Here is a 22,735-nt window from a genome sequence, read left to right as displayed (position 1 = left end):
CACATGAACTACAGCCACTGCAGAGGATTCAGAAGAGCCAGGAAGAAGGACTGGAAGAGGGTGCTCCATGCAAGGATGGTAATTTATACACGTAAATCTTTATGAAGCAACCTGAACCACTGCCCCTGTGACGAGCTTCTCCGAGCCAGCGCACGTGAGCTCTCCAGGCGAGGGCGCCGGCGTGCTCTCACCTCGGTCGGACTCTTCAGGCCTTTCCTCAGGTTCTCCAAGAGGGTGCGCTGAATGACTTCCCGGTACTGCGCCTCACGGACGTCTGGGGCCGCCAGCCGATGGATGATGCTAGTCAAGCACAGGCTGGCGCTGTCACTCAGGGCCATGTCTTTCAGCTGAGGAGCAGAAGGGGGGCGAACATCGGTCACGGAGCACGCGCGCTGGGCTGACCCTCTAAAGAGGGCCGTGGGAGGCTCACCTTTCCAACAGGAAAAGACTGACTCCAAGGACTCGTGAGATCAGAACGCCTACGCCTGAATTCTGAACCACGAGCAGCCGTCATCGGATGATAACTACGCTTCACCACGGACACACCAAACCCACTGCTACGGAAGCCCCCGCACACCCCCTAGCGTCGGAGGAAAAGACCCCAGACAACCAGACTGACGGAAGAAACAGCATGGAGGCTGGTGACATACTGGACAATGTTTGTGAATCAGAAGAAGTGCTATGAGATGTAGTTTTTCATCAGTCTTCCCAAAAAGTGCGCGTGTGTGTGTGTGTGTGTGTGTGAGACATGAATTAAGGTAAAAAGAGCTCTTGGGCTAAGGTCAAAGAGGTCCTAAATATCCAAAGGAGGATTTTCACCCAGGGCTCTTTGCACTGTACCACACTGTCTCAAAACTGTTTATGAGTTACCACTACTTGTGTCAACAGGATAACACTTATTTATATCTACCAGACACACCTATCCAAATGTACATGCCCCAAGGGCCATGCCTCAAGTAAAGGACTTCAAAATTTTGTGTGTGTGTGTGCACGCGCGTGTTTCATGGATGCTGAGACGTGACCTTTAATGCCCAAGAAGACTGTCACCACAGAAGCAACAATCCAACTAAAATAACCCACCACACAGTTCTGCCAGAACTACTTACCTGCAGTGTGTAGAAACAATTGTGCATTACAGGGGCCAGGTAGGTGACGTCTACGGTTTCCATCTCCTTGATGTAAGACGTGATTTTCTGGAAGGCTGACAAGCGAACGTCAAAGTTGATGTCGTCCAGGTGTCTTTGGTCAAAGGCATTCAGCTACAGGAAGCACATTGTCATTGAAATCATGAACTGGTTTTTTAATCATAAAGAAATGACCGCTCAGCATTCCAGCCTCGGCTTGACCACACTCATCCTCTGACGCCTCCCCATGATGTGGAGATAGCTTCAGCTTTGCCAGGCTATGCCAGGAGAGCAAATACATTGGGCAGGCCTGACCCAGTTGAAGTATCTGGGAGAAGAGAGCAAGATGGCAGACTAGACATGGCCATCAGCTGAAGAGCAGCCTAGCTAAATCCAGAGCCAACCAACAGGAGATTTTTCTAGAAAATGGTTGTGAGGAAGGGACAGAATCTGTATCCCCAGAGGGAGAGCCCCACACCTATGAACCCAGGGACCCACCAGGGACGACTTGGCATCATAATCCTATCCACATCAAATCTTCCTGGAAGTGGGCAGTGCACAAACTAAAGGCTTTAAAAATATGCATTTCCAAAGGAAAAGAATAAATTATTTTCATACCTTGACGACTTCTGTAATGTATTCTAATCCACTCTCATAATCAGAAAGTGTCTAAAATTTAAAAAAAAAAAGGTTAAGAAATTAGATTGAATATCAGAAAATTTTTCTCCCCTGACTTTGGGAGAAAAAGAGGATTCCCAAAGCTATGTGGACCCTGGGGATGAATTTAAGGGAAGACACAAACAAAAGAGTCCCACCGAAGGGGCAGGTAGGGATGGGCTGCAATCCCACTGAAATCAATGAGAATCCAGATTCATTTAGGGGTTTGAATCATGGCCATCTCTGCTTTCCAGGTCCTTAGACAAAGCAGATAGACTGATGGTGAGATAAAATAAAAGCTGTACTTGAAACATTCTATTAGTTTTCTATAAAATGAAAGGTCAGTTGCTGCTAAAACACCGCATATACCTACCTGAAAAACTGTGCAGAGCATCTGTCGGGACATTTTGTTCTGAATGACAGAGAAAAGCCTCGACAGAGGCTTCAGGAAACTTGATGGGTTGTGACAATTCTTTAACAAGTTCTGTATAGTCACCAGGATATCAACCTCAGTGTCCTAAAAGATGGAAAGGGAGAGGGCTTCAGAACTGGGGAGAATGATGCCGAAGAGGTGGCCAAGTGATGGGAAATAGCGACCTGATTTCTCTCTCACTCCTCCGGACGTGTGGTTTATCCTCTGATTACACAGTTTCTACAAATTGTTTTTAAATGCTTAGCACTTCAATTACTCACAAAATCCGCTACCACTTTTGAAATTAAGTGCAGTCTTATCTAGGGCAGCATTTTCCTTCCCTTCAGGGCAAACACAAGGCAAGACTTTGTCCAAAGACGTGCCTTTATCATAGCTACACAACTACATTTCCCAGAGCAGCTCGCACCATTGATCCAAGACTCTGGATGGATCCTTATCTGCAAAAATGAGAGGAACGCGTGAGGTGATCTCTAAGGGTCTTTCCCCCTCAAATTAATTTAAGGTTTGGCTGATTCTTTCTAGTAGGGGAAAAGGATGAGCACTTTCTATTATTTTCTAATCGAATAAGAGCTATGAATCTATGAGAAGAAAGGGAAGAGAATGAAATGTTTTTTCTTCAAAAACCTCATCTGCTTAGACATGAACTTTACTTTTAAAATAAAAGCAATGTAAATAGTAAACAGTTGTAAACAGCGTAAATAGTTAAGTTGAAAATAACTTGAGGAAAGGGGAATTGCTTCTTGGCTTTGCCTTAAATGTTCTAAAACAGCCCCTTTTACTCCATATAATTAGTACTGTCCTAAAATCAGCCCACCCTCATCTACAAGAACCTCCACAGAGCCTGTCAACAAAGGAAAATTCAACATCAAAAAGCATTCACTAAGCATCTAATTGTAATGTCCAACACTGGGGACACAAAATCAGAAAATGAAATAATCCTTGCCCTCAAGGAGCTTACATTCTGCTGCGTATCCATGTGGATATCCACCAATAGCTTGACAAACTTAAAATTCACACATGAAAAGGAAAGAAATCACAACCAAGCCTGGGATAAAATCTGGCAGTAATTTCTTCCCTTAAACTACCACATACAACTATACTCTTAACGTGTGTAAAATAAGGGGATTTAATTGTGATGAGCATGAAGGTTCCTTCCATCACGAAATCTACAAGACGATGTGGTGCAATGGAGAGAACACCAGATTTGGACTTGGAAGACCTGGGTTCAAATCCCAGCCCCAACCCTTACTAAGTGGGTGACCTTGAACAAGTCCCCTAACCTTTGTTATAAGATGAAGGGACTCACCCAGAGGACCTCTAAGGTCCCTCTGAGTGCTAATCTCTCATCCTGTCACTGTAGTTTTTGAGGCTGCTAGATAGACCACTGGATATAGACAGACCAACTGGGCCTGGAAGATCCAGTTCAGATCCAGCCTCAGACACTTACTAGCTGAGTGACTCTGGGCAAGTCATTTAAATTGTCTCAGTTACCTCATCTGAAGAATGAAGATGATAATAGCACCTACTTCCCAGGACTGCTGTGAGGATAAAATGAGGTATTTTAAAGCACTTTGCAAACCTTAAAGCATTCACAAGTACAAGCTATTATCATTGGTGCTAAGATCAAGGATCAAAGTCCAATTTCTAAAAATTAAGCTAAAGTTTCTGGGTTTTCCATTTTTGTTTTATTTTGTTTTTTAAACAAAATCCAGTTGCTAAAGGCAAATCCTGCTTTACTGACTTATTCACAAATGGGATGCACGAAATGGTATCCAGAGAAGATCACCGAAAGAGGGCAAGGACAGTAAAGCGGCTGGGACCGCCAGCACAGGCAACTTAGAAATCAGCTGACTGCATGTCTTAGGAGGCTGAAGCCGTTGGCTAGTCAGGTTTTCTCCATCCTTTCTCCTATAGGATTTCCCGTCCTGCTCCTCCAGTTTTCCCACAGTGGGTTTTCCCACAAACTGGACTTTGCCACCAAAGACACACCCTCATCATCAGAGAGAAGATAACTACCTCTCTGTGTTGTGGCCACCCTTTCTTAAAGCCTCAGTATTTCTCACAGCCAGAGTGTCAGTGGATGGCCAGGAAAACTATCCTGAGTGAACACTGGTGCAACACGCTTTGTCAGAGGGTGAGATCATCCAGAGCACAAAGGATTGTTGTTATGCCAAGCTCAGGGCACAGCCTGCTTGCTGGGTCTTAGCTCTGGAAAACAGTATTTTCAAATATGACTCCCTCAAAGGGGAGGCCTGGCCTCCTGAGGCAGCCTCCTCTCCCTCTGGTCAGGCACCACTGGTAGGAAGGCATTTCTGACATCAGGCTGACAAGCCAAGCTCCACACGACAGTCCCTCCACAGTGGAGGACCGCTCGATGTGTCCATCCACCCGAGCACCAGCACCAGCTCTTCTCTCAAGGCTAAGCCTCCCTAGTTTTTCCAGTCAGCTCTCAGGTGGCATGAACTTGAACCTTTCTCCGCTGGGGTTGCCTTCAAGCTCATCGGTGCAGTCTGACCAAGGCAGAGCAGATGGGGACTGCCACAAGCCCATGGTCAGCAGCATTTTGGGCTGCCCTATGACCCTCCTGACTTGTGGCTCTCTGCAAGTCCACCGAAGCCCCCAGATCTTTTTCAAACAAACTGCTGTCCAAACAAATACTTTCCCCATCTCACTTGGATGATGCCAAACGTGCGCTTACCTCGGCAATGTTGCTTCGGTGCAGGAAAGGAAGGAGCAGGGTGATGAGGACGGAGCTTTGCTCTTTGTCTTTCATAAATTTGCTGATCCTGTAAGGAAAAAATCCTCACCCGTCAGGAAAGGAAGAATGACCAACTGCCACAAGCACCTGGCTTGTGACAGTACTGGGGGAGAGCCTGGGGCCCTGAAGTTATGGTGCCAGAAGCCCCTGGAGCCTAGTCCTCTCCCAGAGGCCCCCAAGCACCACTGCCCCCAGGAGGGCCTGCGAGCCCGTCCTTAGGGGGCCTGCAGAGTCCTGTCCCCTCCTGCAGGCTCCCAGAAGCCTGTCCCCTCCACGTGGACCTCAGAACCCTGTCCCCTGTAGGAGGCCCCCTGAGCCCAGACCCCCCAAGGATGCTCCTGCAGTCTATACGCCCCTCTTCCTGTGCTGCTGCTGCTGCTGTAAATTCTCTGCCCTTTGCGAATTCCTCACCCTAAGGTTATACTGCCCACGCATCAAAAAGAAAAGCCATTCTAGGAATTAGGACTGGCCTAAGCAATGTTGCTTTAAGGAAGCCCAGGAAGGCCTTTGGGGTTAATGCTGCCCCTCCTTAGAGGGAAGCAGGGAACCTCACCATCACAACTTGGTGGTGGTGGGGAGGCACCCTGAAGCCTGATTCCAACAAGGGAGGGGGGACGTCCAAAAAGCAAATTCACATAATCCCCCAAAAGACATTTTAAAGAAGCTATGATCTATTTTAATTCCCACTTTAAAATTGAAAAAAGCCACATGGTCGTGCAGTAAACGGCCAAGTCGGCAACCATTTATGTACAAGGCCCTGTGCTAAGTGCTGGGAATACAAAGAGAGACAATAAGCACTTATTAAGCACCTAGTGTGTGCCAGGCACCGTGGTAAGCACAAGGGATACAAAGAAAGCCAAAAACGTCCCAGCTCTCAAGGAGCTCAATGTCTAATGGGAAGTCACTTAGCTTAGGAGTCCAGCTCTACCTCTGACACTTCATGGGTGTCCCTGGGCAATTCCCTTGACCTCTTTGAGTCCTACCTACGCCGTTAAAGCTGGGTGGCAGCTTTGTAAGAGGAGAAGTTCGTACTCCAACAAAATCATGCTAGAGGTAAAGCCATTATGGCCCACAGAGGTTCAGACACATGCCTAAAATCACACATGGTTACACGTGGTCATGGCAAGGTCCCGGTCTGTCTCTTTTAATCATTAAAAACATGCTGATGGAAAAATTAAGTGTGGAAAACCAAGTGTGACCAGCAGAGCATTAGAGGGGAGGCCACTCTGTTATCAGCGCAGGTCCATGCACGTGGCCCTCCCCTCAACAACTCCACGGGCTCCCGATCATTGCTTCTCACACTGATCTTTGGGTGGCCATTCAGAAGCCTCCTACCCTCCATACAGTTTGGCCAAACTGGCCCGACCACTATGACTCACCCGTGACCTTGAGCTTCCCCAGATGTCTCTCCCCTTCCCCTACCCTGCTGTACACTCACGCTTTACCTCCACCTCTGAGCACCCTCCCCCCCACTTCCTTCAAACATTCCTCCCACATGAGGCCTCTCCAGGCTCTCCCCTTTTCACTCGTGCCTCCTCCAAACTTGGCCGCCATTATTTTCTGGAGATGTGCTCTATGTATGTCTAGATAAAGAGTTGACAGCCCCGACCAACTGTCATCTCCCCGAGGGCAGGGACTGCTTCAGGTTGGTCTTGGTGGCCTCGGGCTTCACACAGGAAGCACTTGAGAAGTGCGGCTAATTGGGCAATTCACTTTGCAAGGCACCGAACCAGAATCCAAGGCTCCTGAGTCATTTGTCAGACAGACAATTTCTGAGTCTTTGGAAGAATTTTCAGGCTTGGGGAAAAAAATCTGAAGCTCTGTACTGTTCATTTCCCAATTGCCCCAGGAGGTCTTGGGACCGCTGCATCAAAAGATCACAGATTTAGAGTCGAAAAGGACCGTGGAGGCCACTGGGTCCACCTCCCCCATTTCAGAGATGAGGAAACGTCAGCAACTAGCCCAGAGTCAGAGTCCCTAAGTGTCTGAAACGGCCGTCAGCACCCTACATGCTGGCCAGGCTGCCTCCCCATGTGCTAGAACCCACAGGATCACAAGTCCAGCTCCAAGGACCATGGTCAAGCAGGCCAATCATCCACCGTTAGAGCCAATGTAAGAGCATCAGAGACAGGGTGGCAAAGCTAACAGAGGCCTGGCTTCAGAGGCAGGAAGACCTGGATTCAAGTCCTGACTCTCACACAGCCTGAATGTGGGACTCTGGCCAAGTCTTCAGACTTTTCAGCATCCCGGGCACCTTTCCAAGACTCTACGTAACAGATACCTAGCTACATTGGGGTAGGGAGCTTCCAACAACAATGAAATCACCAGTCTGGTTCACAAAGGGGCTGGGGTGGGAGTGGGGTGTGGTTCATGAAAAACCTCTTTTCATGAAAGTTCTTTCTCCTATCACTGGCTCCTAAGACAATGGCAACAGAAACCTTGGGCTGACTTAAAAGCAAAAGTCTTTCAAGAGTTGAAAACTTTTTTCTATTAACAGAAATATTTAGAAACAAAAACCATGTCTAAATGATCATTGGGATCCGCCATAAACAGGATTCAGGGAACACCGCTGGCCATGCTTGCCTCACCTGGACAGGATGCTGAGCTCCTTGCTGACCTGGGCCCGGTACTTCTTCTTTCTCACCTTCTCAACGTTGACCATGCTTCTGCTGAGGTACTGAAGGATCGCGGGCACCTGAGGCAGCATCAGCCTTCCACCCAGGGTGATAGATTCTGTAACAGACAGGTCAGGATCAGGGGCTTGGTCCTCACATGCTGCTCTTGTTACCAGATCAAACACAGAGCTGCTCTCTCCAATGACAGCAGAGGTAAGACAGTATGACTACCAGGACTTTGACAGTAGGATCAAAGAGCCTGGGATTCTTTGGGGTGGAAACTTCTCTGACTCACCAGCTGTATCTAGAGGAGAGGTCAAAAAATCCACCCTCCATTCAACCCAGGGATAAGCCTCTCTCAACACAGCAAGGCCTAGAAAACTGACTTAGAGGCAGACAAGCGTCAAGCTTTGACGCAGAGTGTCCTTATTCTGAGAGCCCCCACTAGAGGTGACACACCTCGCTGTCAGCCCAGGGGAAACAAAGCCAGCCAGCACGGCAAAAGGAAGTGTCAGAGGAGAACATGAGCACAGGATGTTCTGTCACTCCTACTCATGTCTCAAGTGACAAATAATCATAAGGTCACACATCACGAGCTGGGAGGGACCTCAGGGGATGTCTGATCCAAGACAGAGGAAAAGTGACTTGTCCAAGGCTACAGGTCCTATAGCCATCTCTCTTTCCATGGAATTAGTTCCTCTCCAAAGAGGGGGGAAACTGAGGCTTTACCCAGTCATATAAGTAGCAAACATCAAAGACAGGATTTGAACCCGAGTCTTCTGACTACAGAGCCAGTGCTCTTTCCACTGTACCAAAAACATGAGTTTAGCAGTTCAGGCTGTTTCTATCTGCTTAAACTAGATAGCATACCTATTCTACAGTCATTACGGAGTTTAGATGAATTTATTATAACTCATAATCATTCATACAAATTAAATCATCAAAACCATTAAATTTTTTTTGTAGCCATTCTGACATGTTAGTGTTATACATTTTCAATTAAAATGTGGAGAACAATGTAAAGAAAGGTAGGAAGCCTTTTAATTGTGAACCATTCGGCTACAGTCCAGGTTTCCTAGCAACACATTTCCATCACAGCAAAACTGCAACTTGGAGAGTTTTTTAGAAGTTTTAACTTCTGTATATACTTGAAAACTGAGTTGGACCTGTGTGAAAACATGGGATACAAAGAGGAAAGAACCAGCAGCATCTGACGGATCCCCCAGACACACTGGAAGACTAAGAGGAAGGCACTAGAGTTCACTGAGCAGAGCTCTCTGTGGGGAAAATGAAAGACAGAGAAGCACTGCCCAGGCACTGCCATCTGCAATGGGAAAGTGGGTGCCCTCCTCGTGAGGGGAGGTCACACATCTATGGGAATTCTGATGTAGATTTACAGACAGGGAAAAGTAAAATAAAAGCCATAACGGTCACAGCTAATTAACGAGATTGGGACTGATCCTACTGACCTTGTCCTATTAAAATTAGCTCTTGTGTGGACTGATGCTTAGTGAAGCGAGCAGAACCAAGACAACGTCGTACACAGTAACAGCCACACTGTGTGCTGCCTAACTCTGACAGACTTGGTCCTTCTCAGCAATGCAAGGATCTAAGACATCTCCAAAGGTCTCATGATGGAAAATGCCATCCACAGCCACAGAAAGAACCATGGAGTGTGAATGCAGATGGAAGCATACTATTTGCTATTTTTTTTCCTTCTGTTTTGTTTTGTTTCCTCTTTCTGGTGGTTCCTCCTATTGGTTCTAATTCTTCCTTATAATATCACTAATGTGAAAATATGTTTAATAGGAATGCATATGTATGGCCTATATTAGATTGTGCACCATCTTGGGGAGGGAGGGGGATAAAAATTTAAAACTCAAAAGCTTATGGAAGTGATTGTTGATAAATCAAAATAATAAAAAAAATTTTAAAAATAAGAAAAAATAAACTCTGCTGCTGAGAAAACAAGAATTGCAAAAGGCTAGCATAGGATAAAGGATAGAGAGTTGGCCTCAGGGTTAGGGAGACCTGTATTCAAGTCCTGCCTCTGATGCATGTTGGCTGTGTGACCCTGGACAAGTCACTTAATTTCTCAAGGCTCTAGGACAGGCACTCCGGGGCGGGGGGGGGGAACCAAACCAGACTAAAAAGTAATTTGGAAATATTAAACAAAACAAATTAAGAAGCAATAAAATACAGATAACAGTCCATTTTAAAACTCAATCAATCTGTGGCCCACAGACATCCTTACATGTGGATTGGTGGGCTCTTGCTTCCCTTTCAGCCTGACACTACTGCTGACCTGTACTGCTGGAGGGAGCTTTGTACAGGGCTAAAATCAGAGGTCTGGTTTAAAAGAAAGAAGGGGAGGAAGGGGGAAAGAAGAAAGGAAGGGGAGGAGGGACCAAACAACGCTCTATGCCATGACCCTAATACTGATTTCTGTCTGTCTCTATTCATACCATCTACATTGTCCGTTATCTCTGTATAAACACATCCAGTCACAGTCAGGCTGGACACTGTGCCTGTGGGCTCAAAATCTGGCATGTTAAGGAGGCTGTCGGCTATATCCATCACAACACTGGCTGTGGCTTCAGACATGATCTTGGCCGAGAGAACAGCAAACACGTTATTGAGGATGTCATACTCTGGCTCCCCTGGCTTCTGTTTAGCCAGCAAAGGGAAGTACCTGCAAGAAAAACACGAAAACAATGACCATTCAGGGACAAATGACATGAAGATTCCCCCATGCAACCCTTGATGCATTAATGTTGTTTATGAAAAAGCACTTGGATTTCACATAATCAAAATTACCTATTTTAATTTTTGTAGCTGCCTACATGCCTTGTTTGGTTAAGCATTCATCCCCTGCACGTAGCTGTGAAATATGGATAGATAATAGGCTTCTCTTCTAAATTTTTTTTGGGGGACATGATCTTCATTATTCAGGTGACATGTCCATTCAGTAGCAGTAGTTGTGAGATGATAAAAAATGTTCATCTAAAACTAATTTCTCCCAGCAGTCCTGGCCTAACAGGCACTGCCTTGCCAGGTAATTTATATTTTAAGGGTTAATAAACTTGGGTTACTGAGTTATTTCGGATTCTTCCTTGTCTAGTCTGTTCCACAAGTCTACTTTTGCTGTTTTCTAACTTTATCAAGTGCTTTATAATACAGTGTGCAGTCCAGAAGTGCTGCTGGCCCTTCATTCCTATTCTTTTTCATGATTTCAAAAGCCCACGGTTCCTTTTTTGTGTTTTTTTTTTAAACCTAGCTATGAAAAGTATCCCTTTGGTAATCTGATTGGCATAACACTAAATACACACATTAATTTTAGTAGTGTTGTTGTTTTTATTATATTGGCAAGGCCCAGTCCTGAGGACTGAACAGGCTTCCATCTACTTAAGTTGTACCTATTTTTATTCCTTAGAGAATCATCATCTAATCGTATCCATGCAGGCATCAAGCGTACTTTGTTAGAACGACTCACAGAAGGTTTGTACATTTGGCAGTCATTCTGGACGGGACTTCATTCCTTTCTATTGTTGTCTCCTGGGCTGTTGTCATCCTAGAGACATGCTGCTGAATATTAGGAGTTTATTTTTGTAGCCTATGGATACCCTCGCACACATACATAACAGTGCATTAGTGTGCCTGTCTTTCCGTAACACCTCCAACACTGACTGTTCTTCTCTTTTTTCATGTCTACCATTTTGCTGAGTACAAGGTGAAAACTCAGGATGATACTGATTTGCATGGGCTATCCGGAGCCTCCTTTTATTATGTTATTAATAGTTTATAGTTGTTCTTTGGGGAACTGTCCATTCATATCCTTTGACCTTATCTACTGGGGAATGACTTCTGGTCTTACATATTGCTTTTAGTTGCCTATGTATCTATATTTCTTGAATGTAAGAAACATTAGGCTACAGAAAAATGACACATATATACATAAATATAATAGTGGTTGACAGCTGCACTGATCAGTTTTCAAGTCTTTCCAAGTTACCCATGAAAAACACTAATCAATGCCTTGACGACCACAATTCCAGAGGACCGATGATTATGCATACTACCCTACTCCTGACAGAGAAGTGATGGACTCAGGAGACAGAATAAGAAGCAAATATTTTTAGATACAGCTAATGGAGGAATTTCTTTTTGCTCAACTAGGCATATTTGTTGAAGGTTTTCATTTTCTTTTCCAAAGTGGGGCTTAGGGTAGGTGACTCTTGTTACTTTTTAAAAATGAAATAAGTATAATGGGCAAGACAGGTAATATGAAACCAAAGACCAATAAAAATGCATTTTTAAAATTTAAAAATAACAAAGGACATTTCAGGAAAAGAAAATTTTACAGCACTTTCCAGATTACATTAAAAGAAAAAAAAGGCCAAAGAATAATCCTAAAGCCACACTTTCTCACCCGTGTTACTATAGAAAAGACAGTGGAGTCTTCTAGTTCAATCATCTGATTTTAAGAGGTGAGGAAATGGAGGTTCAGGGCAGTGAAGGACAGAAACAAGGACTCCTGGCTCTGAGTCCAGGATTCGGTGTTCTTTCCTCTACAGTACACTGCCCGAGCGGTAAAAGCAAGAGAATTTATGTCTGATGCATGAGGAAATTATTTAGGAAGAGCACCTTCAAAGCCTACGACAGCTGTGGTATTTACTTCGAAATTCTTTTGTTTTTTGGTAAGGGTGACAATGACATGGGGCATCATTGCCACCCAGCTTTTACTGGTAAGCCTGCATTCAAGAAACAGCAATATCCAGGTAAATCAAGTCACAGCCCACACTGCTTCTGACTGTCAGGTTTTGTTCAACTGAGGCGAGGGATGTCAAGCTGAACATAAACAATCCACTGCCAGAAAGCTGTTGTCAGGGACTAATTCCATGCTCTACAAACTTTGATGGCAACTAACCAGGAAGAAGTAATTTTGTTCTTAAGGAAGGGAGAAAAACCCTACCTGGGGTTTTTGCTCCAAGTATGAATAAGTTTCAGTAGAAGAGTCGGTGAATATTGGCTCTCAGATGCAAGTCTAGTGATCTAGAAGAGAAATAATCATCATGTGTGACACTGTAATTCTAAATCCACTTCACTCTGGGAGACAGCTGACCCCAAGATAATCCCTAAGGGCCCAATTCTAAGGTGCCTTCATAAATGCATTAGACGTGTCTTGTGCAGGAGAAGCCAGGGTGAGCAAGGCTGCCTAAGGTCACAGAGGCAGCAAAGGGCAGAGCCAGCTGCCGAGGATGCCCTGGGCTCCAGGCCCCAGAGCTCACACTGACTAAGGCCTGGCAAGCCCAACCTCCTCCCAAGCTGTCATCATTCATCTGCAGGCTGTGCCCTGTGCTGGCATCAGCTGGACTGAAACCTGAACGGATCCTTTACCTGAGGCCAAACAGCACCTTGGAAAACAGCATCAATTTCTTCTGCGCTGAAGTTGTAGGACTCCTGCTCAGAAAAAAACTCATCAACCAGCTTGAGTCCAAGGCGCCTCAGATTTTTTAGGGGATTAATGACCCTTAGCTGTACCTGTAAAAACAGATGCCTTCTCTTAGCACAATGATGCAGTGACCACCTAGGGCAGATGGTGTTGTTCACCAGACTATACCATAAGATAGGCTGACAACCTTGGGCTTACAAGCAAGTGCTTTCTTTTGCCCTACTTCACAGGTGATCCTGAGCAAGTCACCTTCCTTAAAAAGGGATACTGTGCCTAGGCAAAGAACAGCCTTCAAGACGTGGTGGCAGTGAAATGACTCCTGGTGAACTGTAACCCATTTTCAATATTTAGAAAATATATTCCTTAATGATTTCAAGAAAAAAGTCCCTGAACCTAGATTAAGAACCCATGATTGAGGCCAAATTCCTCATTTTGTAGATGAGAAAACTGAGGCCTAAGGGTAATTTGCTTTAAATCACTTAGTGAAAGTTATGTTCACAGCCAAGTCTAGACTCCCAGCCTCTGGACTCTAATTTGGTGCTCATCCTACCACGCTATGCAACAGAAGATTTCATTGCCTTCACAATCTCCCAGCTGTAATCTACTCTCAAATGTTTAACATGGAAAAAAGAAGACTTAGGGGGAGATAAGACAATTCTCTTCACCTTCAAGGGTTTTAATGGGGAAGAGAATTTAATCTTTTTTTTTGCTTGGACCCACATGGGAGAACTAGAAACAATTAAGAGCTTGATGTAAGAAAAAGCTTCCCAACAATAAGAGCTCTCTTCAAGTGGAACAAGAGGCCTTGGGAAGTAGCATCACTTCCCAAAGGGATCCCACTATGTGCAGACTTGGAAAAGAAGCTAGATGACCACTCACTGAGCATGCCGTAGAAAGGATCATTGGTCAAGCGCTGGCTGGGGCAGATGGCTTCTGACTGACACCCCTGATGATTCTTGGCATTCAATGCCTCCATCACTGACCAGTTAAGAAGAGAGAGCATTCTCTTCATAGATATTCTTGGTTTTAAGAATGTGTGTCAAGGAACTGGGATTTTAGATCAGAAAAAAAATTTGGATAAAAAAAAATCCATAGTGTAGGATATCGCCCTTTTCTTATGTGGACGTTTTATTTACTGAAAAGAGCAAGAAAAGAGCATGTTATGTGAGGTACCCATGTGAAAGCCAGAATGCCGGGCATCAGAAAGAAGCCTTCACATAAAACAGTGACGGAATCTGAGGGAAAGCGCTCAAAAATAACAGTACTGATAGACATTAAGAGATGACCACCAAGCTGAACATTCTACCTTGAACCGAGCACACCCTTTACAAAGGACAGCAGGCTGTACATGACAGAGATTACATGCAATTCATTTTTCCTGTTCTACTATGTATATGGCAACATCCACTTTATTTGGTGTTAGCCAAGTTCAGATCAGTAATAGTAATAATAATAATAATAATAATATAAACAGATGCAGGGCACTGCTTTCCAAGAGCTAATTTGGGTAAGACTACTTTCTGGATTCTGGAGTTCAGGGAAACTCAGAATCACAAGACTGTCGGGGAACCACAGGAAAACTGGATGACAACTGTGTCCTGTCTGACAGAACTGTGGATTTTGGGATTTTCCACCTAAAGCAGAAGTAAAGAAGCCCTGATCTAAAGCACAAGAGTTAATAAGAAGCCACCCTGACAGAAGCCAATGCAAAGTTCTGCAGGACATGCAGGGAGGTGATCTGACTGGAGGCTCTGATGCTGGGAGTGAACTGGAGGAATCAGCATCCCGCTGTGTCCCCTGGCTGGGGACACGCACCTTGGGTCTCACACCACCGACATTAGAGAGGGGAAATCAGTCAAGTCGGTGACGCTTGCTGGCGCTCCTGGCTCAAGCAGGGAAGCCCCTCGCTGCCTACAGAAGGCTGACAGGAGTAGCAGAATAGCAAAGCAGATGCCAGTAAGAAAGAGCATCACACCACCTTGATTCTGGCCAAGGGAGGCTTGACTCTATCCACTATGAAGGTTCTAAGAGAGCTTTACAGCCCCCCAAGCAGCCCAAGAGCAGCAGAGCCCTCTTCTCTGGGGGAGTCAATTCATGAAGCTTTATCTCTGCCCAGGAACCAAGCTCAGCTGCCCAGTAGTGAGCACGTGCAAGACAACCCCAGGGCAGGCTTTACCTTCATTCATCCCTGATGTCTCATCGACCCTGTCACTGTGTACTTCACCCCCAGCCCATACCGGCTGTCCACCTCCAGCTCTAGAACAGCGACCAGCAGAAAACTCCCACTGCCTCTAGAAAGAACGTGGCTCTGCAAGTGCTCAGCCACAGTTGCGGAGGATCAGTGATGAAGTGTTCTACCCACCTCGTGGCAGGGGTGAGGGACTCAGACAGCACAAAGAGACGCACATTTTTGGAGGCTGCCATGGCAGGAATTAGTTTTGCTTGACTATACGTATTTGTCACAAGGATTTTATCAGTTTTTTTCCCCCAATGGAGAGAGGTGGGGTGGGGGAGAAAACAAACGCTTATTAATTGAAAAAAAAATTTTTTTTTCACACCAACTGCCCTATGACTCTACTCCTACCCAACCAAAACTCTGTTCCCTGGCCTCCCCTCCCCTCCCCTCTACATGCTGTTTTCCCTCAGAGAACGGAAGCTCCCTGAAGGAATGGCCTACCTTTGTTGCGTATTTGGCTCACCAGCACCAAGCTCAGTGTATGGGACATGGGAGGCACTTAATACACGCTTCTACGTTCATTCATCCTATAAATTCAGCTTATGATTGAGCGGTACTAGCTGGAGGTATGCTCTAAAAAGTCTTCCTGGATGGGACGCGGGAGGCTGGGTAAGACTGGGACAGGTGACGAGATCACTGGCTCCCAGAATCCTACGGGCTCAGTGAGAGCTCTCACATGCACACTCTTTCTAGTCGCTAAGGACCGCCGCTAAGGACCACCCCTCACGCAGCGGCATTATCATCCCCATTATTCCCCACAAGAACACTGAGGGTTAAATGACTTCGGCCAGAGCCAGAGTCAATCAGCACCACAGCAGAGACCTGAATCCCACTTCCAAGCACAGTGCTCAAAACTTGGTTTCTCTAGGCTGCCCAGGATATAACAGCCTTTTCCAGCACTGTTTCTCTAACAAACTGACTTCCATTTCCAAACGAACCTTAGAACACAAATCATTTGTAGCAGGCGAGGAACTGCCTGCCCAGACCTGCCCTGGCCTCCAGGCACTTCTCCCCACACCGGTCCTATAGTTCTGCCCCCCAGAGCCTGGCAGAACAAGCCTACGTAGACCTTGTCCCTCAGGACAGCAGCCCCCCAAGGACTTTGTTTTATTTAAAAGAACGCAGTTTGTGTGAACTGACAGGAAGAATGTGGTTCTGCCTGGCACATCCAGATCCCGTGGCCAGTAAGACGTGGTTATGTGCTCCCTGAGGCCAAAACTCCGGGTGCAGCCTCAGTAGGACCAGGAAGTGAGAAGGCACTGGACCACCACTAATGCGTCCATAATGATGGTAAAAACAAGGCAGAGAAGGGGAAGGAGGAGTGATGGGAGAGGGGCCTTTAGACTGGCCTGTCTGCAACGCAATTGTCCAGTTTATTTGATTTTCGGGCTGAGAGATGAGCTCATTCAGTGTTTCTGAGGGATCACAGATTTGAAGTGGGAAAGGACCTGAGAAGTCATGTAGTCCAAACCACTCATTTTACATATAAGGAAACTGAGGCTCAGAGGGGGGAAGTGAATTGCCCAGGGTCACAAGGCCAAGAAAGGTTTCAGGCAGCCACATCTGAACTCGGATCTTCCCAACTCCAGGTCCAGTGTTCCATCAATGCCTCTAGTCAAAGAGTTCTGACACATCAAGGTTATCTATTCTCACTGATGGAGCGGGCTGGAGCACATTCTGAAGGGTCAGAAGGACTTTCAACGGCATGCTTCCTCCCTCTACCATCTTGGCCAAAGCTGCCTTCTGACCATTCAGAGGCAGGAGTGAGATTTTGGGGGATGCTGCCGAAAGCACAGCCAGGCCTCTGCAGCTGGAAGACCCTTGGCAAGGTGCTTTGCCTTCCCAAGCCTCAGTTTACTCCTCTGTAAAATGAGGGGATCGGGAAGAATAATTCAGCTAGTCGAAAAAAGATGGATGACAAAATCTCCACTTCAGGGCCAGCTGTTAGAGGAGCCAGTTAGCAAATCTGATGTCTAAACTCAAAGGAAAAGGCAAGGCACCTGCACACCTACACGTGGATCCAGGAGACATACAAGGCAAGGCCTGCAAGGACATCATCGGATTGGGGATGAATTAAGGGGAAGGGGGACCCCCACCTCCCACATCCTGGGGGATTTCCTCCCAAGATAACAATACAAACTGAAAAGCAGGAGGGAAAACAAGCCGCATCACAGCGAGACTGCCTTCAGCTCAGGACTGTGCCCTTTTTAAATGCAGACACGGAGGACTGGCCAACGAGGCACAGTCGAGGTTCCCCTAGCAGGCTGTTTGATGTCCTAATCACTTTAAAACAGAGAGAGAATTCAGAAAGGGCAGGGGAACGACTGTCCCCACACCCTGAACTGAACATCACTCTCTGGAGATGCAGCTTGATCAACGTCTCACTTCGTTAAAGCATGTCATCAGGCGGCATGTTGGCAGAGCAACTGAAGTCTGGCCTGCAGCCAGGAAGTCCCAGGATGAAATCCTGCCTCATCTGCTTCCTCGCCGTGTGATCCTGGCCCGTTATTGAGCCTTGCCCAGCCTCAGTTTACTCATCTATAAAATGGGGGCAATAATAGCACCAACCTCACAGAACTGTCACGAGAACCAAATGAGAGAATATCTATAGAGCGCTCTGCCAACTTTAAAGCACTACACACGTTAGCTATTACTGTTATCATGAACATGATTTTGCAAATTCCTATGACATCTAAAGACAAAATAACACGAAGCGATTTGTTCTGTCTGGCAACAAGAATGCTGAAGAGGGCCAGGGGCCACTTATCCTTGTGTGGCCCTGGGAAAGTCCCTGTCCCCGTCCATGCCCGGAGGCAAGGTTAAGGTCCTCCGAGCCTGAGAGCTTTGGGCCACGCTGAACACCACCACCCTCACTCCCACGCTGCCAAGTCACCTCAATGATCCAAGAGTCCATGTAAGATGGCCTCCGTCACTAAGAAACTCCTGAGCTCAGCAACAGGTCAGAAATGGAGCTCAGAAAGCACTAACGCTTTTCATTTAAAAGTCAAAAAACCAACAGCACCAGAAGCAGCTTCGGAGTGCCCATTGTGGGCCTAAAACGGTGCTGGTCAAAGGGGACAGCCCAAGTTCAGACGGGAGCTTTAGAGCTCCTGCTTCATTCCCACCCCTCATGGTTCTTACTGATCTCCTCTGACAGACAAGGAAACCAAGGCCCAATCACACAGCTAGGAAACAGCAAAGTGAGCCCTGAACCCACGGCCTCCTGACTCCACTACCACGAAGCAACGCCTGTGACGATCTAAGAAGAGGACCCGACCCATACATACGCACAACGGTGTCTCAAGAGGAGTGCCAAGTGCCGTGGGAGGCCCGAGGGGGACCGAAGAGTGTGGAGTCCTGACTGACTTGGAGGGAGAGAGGAGGGCAGCGGCACCCACACCAGGATCTGCAAGACCAGGGAACTTCGAGAAAGACAAAAGAAATGGACAAGTAGCTCCAAGGGGGTCTGCGGGGTGGTCTTCATGGGATCTGGAAGCTGGAGCCACACAGGAGTAGTGAGGACACAAGCAGGGATGTACGAGGGACACAAAACACTCCAGTCTGGATGGAATGCAGAATATGTGGAGGGGAGGGACAGCAGAAGGTGGAAGGCCTTGAATGCTAGGCTGGAGGTGATAATGAACTTACTTGATATACAATAAAGATACAGTGAAGCATCATGAGCAGGAGTAATCAGCGTGGTGAAGCCTCTGGACCTCATTTGAGTTGCAAAAGAAACTAATTTAATTCAAATATAATTATGAAAATATTTTTTAAAAGCACATATGTGGACCCCAGATTAAGCACTTCTAGGGCCTCTAAGAGATAATGTCTATTTGCAGATGAAGTGTTAGGTCAAGAGGTCAGAGGTCGGGAGTGATGGGCACAGAAGTGGTCCTGGGAGTCCGAGATTGCTAAGGGAGAGAGGCGGGGAAACAGGGCTTCAGGCAGAACCCTGGAGAGCAGCCACCTCACGGATGTGGAAGAGGAGGCAACAGAGAGTTAGGGAGGTAGAAGGAAAATGGGGGAAACCAAGGCATGGAGCACATCGGGTCCGAGAGGAGCCAGGAGCATCTGGTGTTGTAGAGAGGAGGAAGGATAAAGACTGGAAACTGCAAGTAACAGAATCCAGGGCTGCTCTGGATCTTTTCAGGGAAAAGCAAGTCTTCCTGACTCAGATCTCTCAGGTCTTAATCAGCCAAGTAGCACAAGTTGCTGGGACACAAGTGACAGGCTCAGCCTCTGCCCTCAGGGTGCCTGTGGTCCAACAGTGGATGGTGTAATTATGGCATGTCTGGGGTGGCCCCAACACCTCAGGGCAGGTGCGAGCCACCTTCCCTGCCCCTCTACTGCCACGGCCTAGGGAGGAGTCACCAGGAAAACCCCTCCGCCAGCCTCCTTTTCCACGCACCAAACATGTGGGTGGACAGACCGCAGTTAACAAGCGTTGGGAGGGCTGCCCCAAAGGGGCTGCAGGCAAGGCAAACCCCCAGCCCACACGCAGCCCTCCTCACCTTCTCTCTCTGCTGAAGGGCATGTGACACCGTTGCCGTCATGCAGAGCAGGATCTGCAGAATCTCAGACAAGTAGGGGCTGACCAGGTGACCAATGTTCTTTAAGACCAGCTCCAGGCTGTTGAAGACACCGTGCTGACGGCCCAAGGGAATGACTCTGGACAAATCAAGGTCTTCCACGGCTTGCAGAACTGCAGAGTGGCAGGGCCCTAGCAACGACATGAGAAACAGAGACGTCAGAGGAGAAGGAAAAGTGGGTTGCTAATTCTACTACTATTATGAAGAATGCAACTCCTTACAAACAGGATCTCACCTGACCCTCCATAAACTTGTAAGGGGGCTCTTATCTCTATTTTAGAGATAAGGTAACTGTGGCCTCTGAGAGACGTTCAGTGCCTTGCCCAGGGTCACAGGTCGGCTGTATGACACTGGGCCGGTCACTTCCTGTCTCCAGGGCCGAGGTGACTCTGAGACTGAACAGGGACAGGGAAGTCCAAATCAGGGTTCCCTTTCCCAATGAAATCACCCGCTTAGCCCCTCCTAGGCCTCCCGGTCCCTATCCTGTTCATCCGAAGGTTGCTCAGAGGCTCTGAGCTTCCTCCAATGGGTTTATCACCAGCCTCCCCGTCAATCATATGCTGATGCCCTGGCTGCCTGACCCATGACATGAGATGAGTCATCGCCATATCCCACCCCAGAGAGGCAGCGGGGCTCAGTGGAGAGAACCAAGTCCAAGTGCAGCTGCCCTGGGCCCAGTCTCTCAGAGGCCTCAGTTTCCTTCTTTGTAAAATGAGGGAGCTGGACTCAGTGACCCGCAAGTCACTTCATCTCACAGAGGAGGTGCAACCTGCACCTGTAGAGGACTTTCCTCATCTGGAAATCCCCTACACCAATGACACCCCAGGTCTAATCCCTGTCCCACACTGCTCTCAGGTGAACAAAACCCTTTCCTCACAATGACCCTGTGGGGCAGGTAGCATTAGTATACCCATTTTGGAGATGCAGAAACAGAGGCTGAACAAAGCACAGGGCCTGGCCCACAGTCAGTTAAACTTGTCTGGCCTCCCTTGAACACCCAGAGAACCTGTCCCCCAGAATTAGAGGAGGTGGCCACGATGGGTCAGCACCATCCTGCCACTCAGAATGAGGGGAGGAGGCCACAATTGTCAGTACCATTTCTGAAGTGCTTCACAGGCTCAAACAGCAGGTCTAAGAACATGTGGACCTCCTCAGGCAATGATCCCGCCAGGAACCGCAGGACAATCGACATGCGCGTCCCCGACGCTGACTTGCCCTGAGTTTTACTTCCAGTCTTGTTTTTCATGCGTCCATAAAGAATTCTACAAAATCCAAAGTAAAAGTGGTTAATTCTCCATCCATCCACTTCACAATCTGTTGTAATGAAATTCCTCGTACTGGGTCATCACGGTTTAAATTACAGCAACTTTGCCTGACGTTTTACACACAAGGAAACTGAGGTCTGAAAAAGTTCAGTGATTTTCCAAAAGTAATCAATCAGTGGCAGAATCCAGAATAAACCAACTTCAGTCCAGTGCTACCTTTGTCAGACTGGATACTGGGAACCCAGCATACTAACAAGTACTCTCTTTAGTTTTGATAAATTATACACTCTCCCCGGGCCTAGATTTCTCTATTTCCAATTAAAATGGATAAAGCTGGTAAATATTATCACAGTCAGAAATGCATTAATTACGCTATTGTTATCCTTGACTTCCAAAGAGTAAAACTTAAGAAAATATACACTTTTATGCAACTGATAGAGCGTGACAAATACTACAAATTATCAAAAAGCATCATTTAAAAAGTAAATGAAACAATAAAGGAAGTTGGTGGAGCAGCACTGTCTACTAAGAAGCTATGCACCTATGAAAAATAACACGACCCTGAAGGGGAAGTTCAAGCTAGAGAGAAAAAGGAACAACAGCAGAGCGAGGGGCGTTCCACAGACCTCCCTGCCAGAAGGAGGAAAGAAATGATGACTTCTGGAAAAGATCACAGAATGGGCAGAGAGGCTTAATGCAGCAATGATAGAGGACTCAGAGTAACTGGACACAGGCCAGAGTTGTATCTCTGCTATGAACAAAGCAGCTGCTGACATCTTTGACTCAGAGACAAGTAGCCACAAGGAGGGCCTTTTCCACAGCCTTTTCTTCTGGTTTACAGCACTGTGATAATTTTATGTCAGTATAATTGGTTTCTCTGGGATCCTGTGTATTTTATTTAACGCACTGACAAATACGATTCTGAGGTCCTTCGGCTTCCTTGGCCTGCCCATGGGGTCCACGAAGCAAAAAGAGATTAAGGCTTCCTGCTAGTCCAAACTCTTCATGGGAGAGGAGAAAAGTGAAGCCCACGTAAAGGAGAAACAACCTGCCGAAGATCACAGAACCAACTACAGTGAAAGATGGGAACTGAGACTGGCTTCTCTACCCCAATCCAATTCTCCTTTGTTCCACCACCATGACTGTCCTCACCGGTAAAAGAGACGGGTGCTGATGCTTCAGGAAGAAAACCTTGCTCAAAATGGTGACTGTTCAACTAAATGACAAAGAATCCAGGATAACTCAACTCGGTAACCCCAAAATGTAAATGATCTAGGAAAGAACTTCCTATTTGACAAAAGCCGCTAGAAAAACAGAAAGCGGCTGGCACAAACTAGACTCAGGCCAAACTGGTCTATCAAATATCGTAACAGACTCAAAACGGGCTAGCAGCCTGTACCTAAAACAGTATCAGGGTACGGAGGATGGGACACAGCAGATGCTTAATGAATGTCTGCTAACTCCTCCAGCAGAAACTGGATGGGCCCTTTGGGGGCTGGTACAGAGGAGGCATGGGCAGGCACGAGCTGGACTCAATGACCTCTAACATCTTCTTCAACCCCAAGAGCCTACAGTTCTGAGGTGAAGACCGCAGAGAAGTCTT

The 22,735-nt window shown here is 46.8% G+C and overlaps 1 protein-coding gene across 1 annotated transcript in view; it reads right to left on the bottom strand.

The window, feature by feature from the left end:
- The window catches only part of UTP20 (UTP20 small subunit processome component), a 100,582-nt gene that overhangs the window by 30,059 nt on the left and 47,788 nt on the right, over window positions 1–22,735 (bottom strand). Inside the window, 11 exon segments of the mRNA XM_020982333.2 lie at window positions 192–347; window positions 1,107–1,259; window positions 1,743–1,793; window positions 2,155–2,298; window positions 4,913–5,000; window positions 7,561–7,705; window positions 10,053–10,279; window positions 12,560–12,639; window positions 12,985–13,128; window positions 19,790–19,998; window positions 20,963–21,129. Coding sequence (XP_020837992.1) covers window positions 192–347; window positions 1,107–1,259; window positions 1,743–1,793; window positions 2,155–2,298; window positions 4,913–5,000; window positions 7,561–7,705; window positions 10,053–10,279; window positions 12,560–12,639; window positions 12,985–13,128; window positions 19,790–19,998; window positions 20,963–21,129 — 1,564 coding nt within the window.

The sequence above is a fragment of the Phascolarctos cinereus genome, unplaced genomic scaffold (genome assembly GCF_003287225.1).
Source record: "Phascolarctos cinereus isolate Bilbo 61053 unplaced genomic scaffold, phaCin_HiC Scaffold_1;HRSCAF=81, whole genome shotgun sequence".
In the NCBI taxonomy this organism is placed as follows: domain Eukaryota; kingdom Metazoa; phylum Chordata; class Mammalia; order Diprotodontia; family Phascolarctidae; genus Phascolarctos; species Phascolarctos cinereus.
This window is presented reverse-complemented; position numbering and strand designations above follow the sequence as displayed.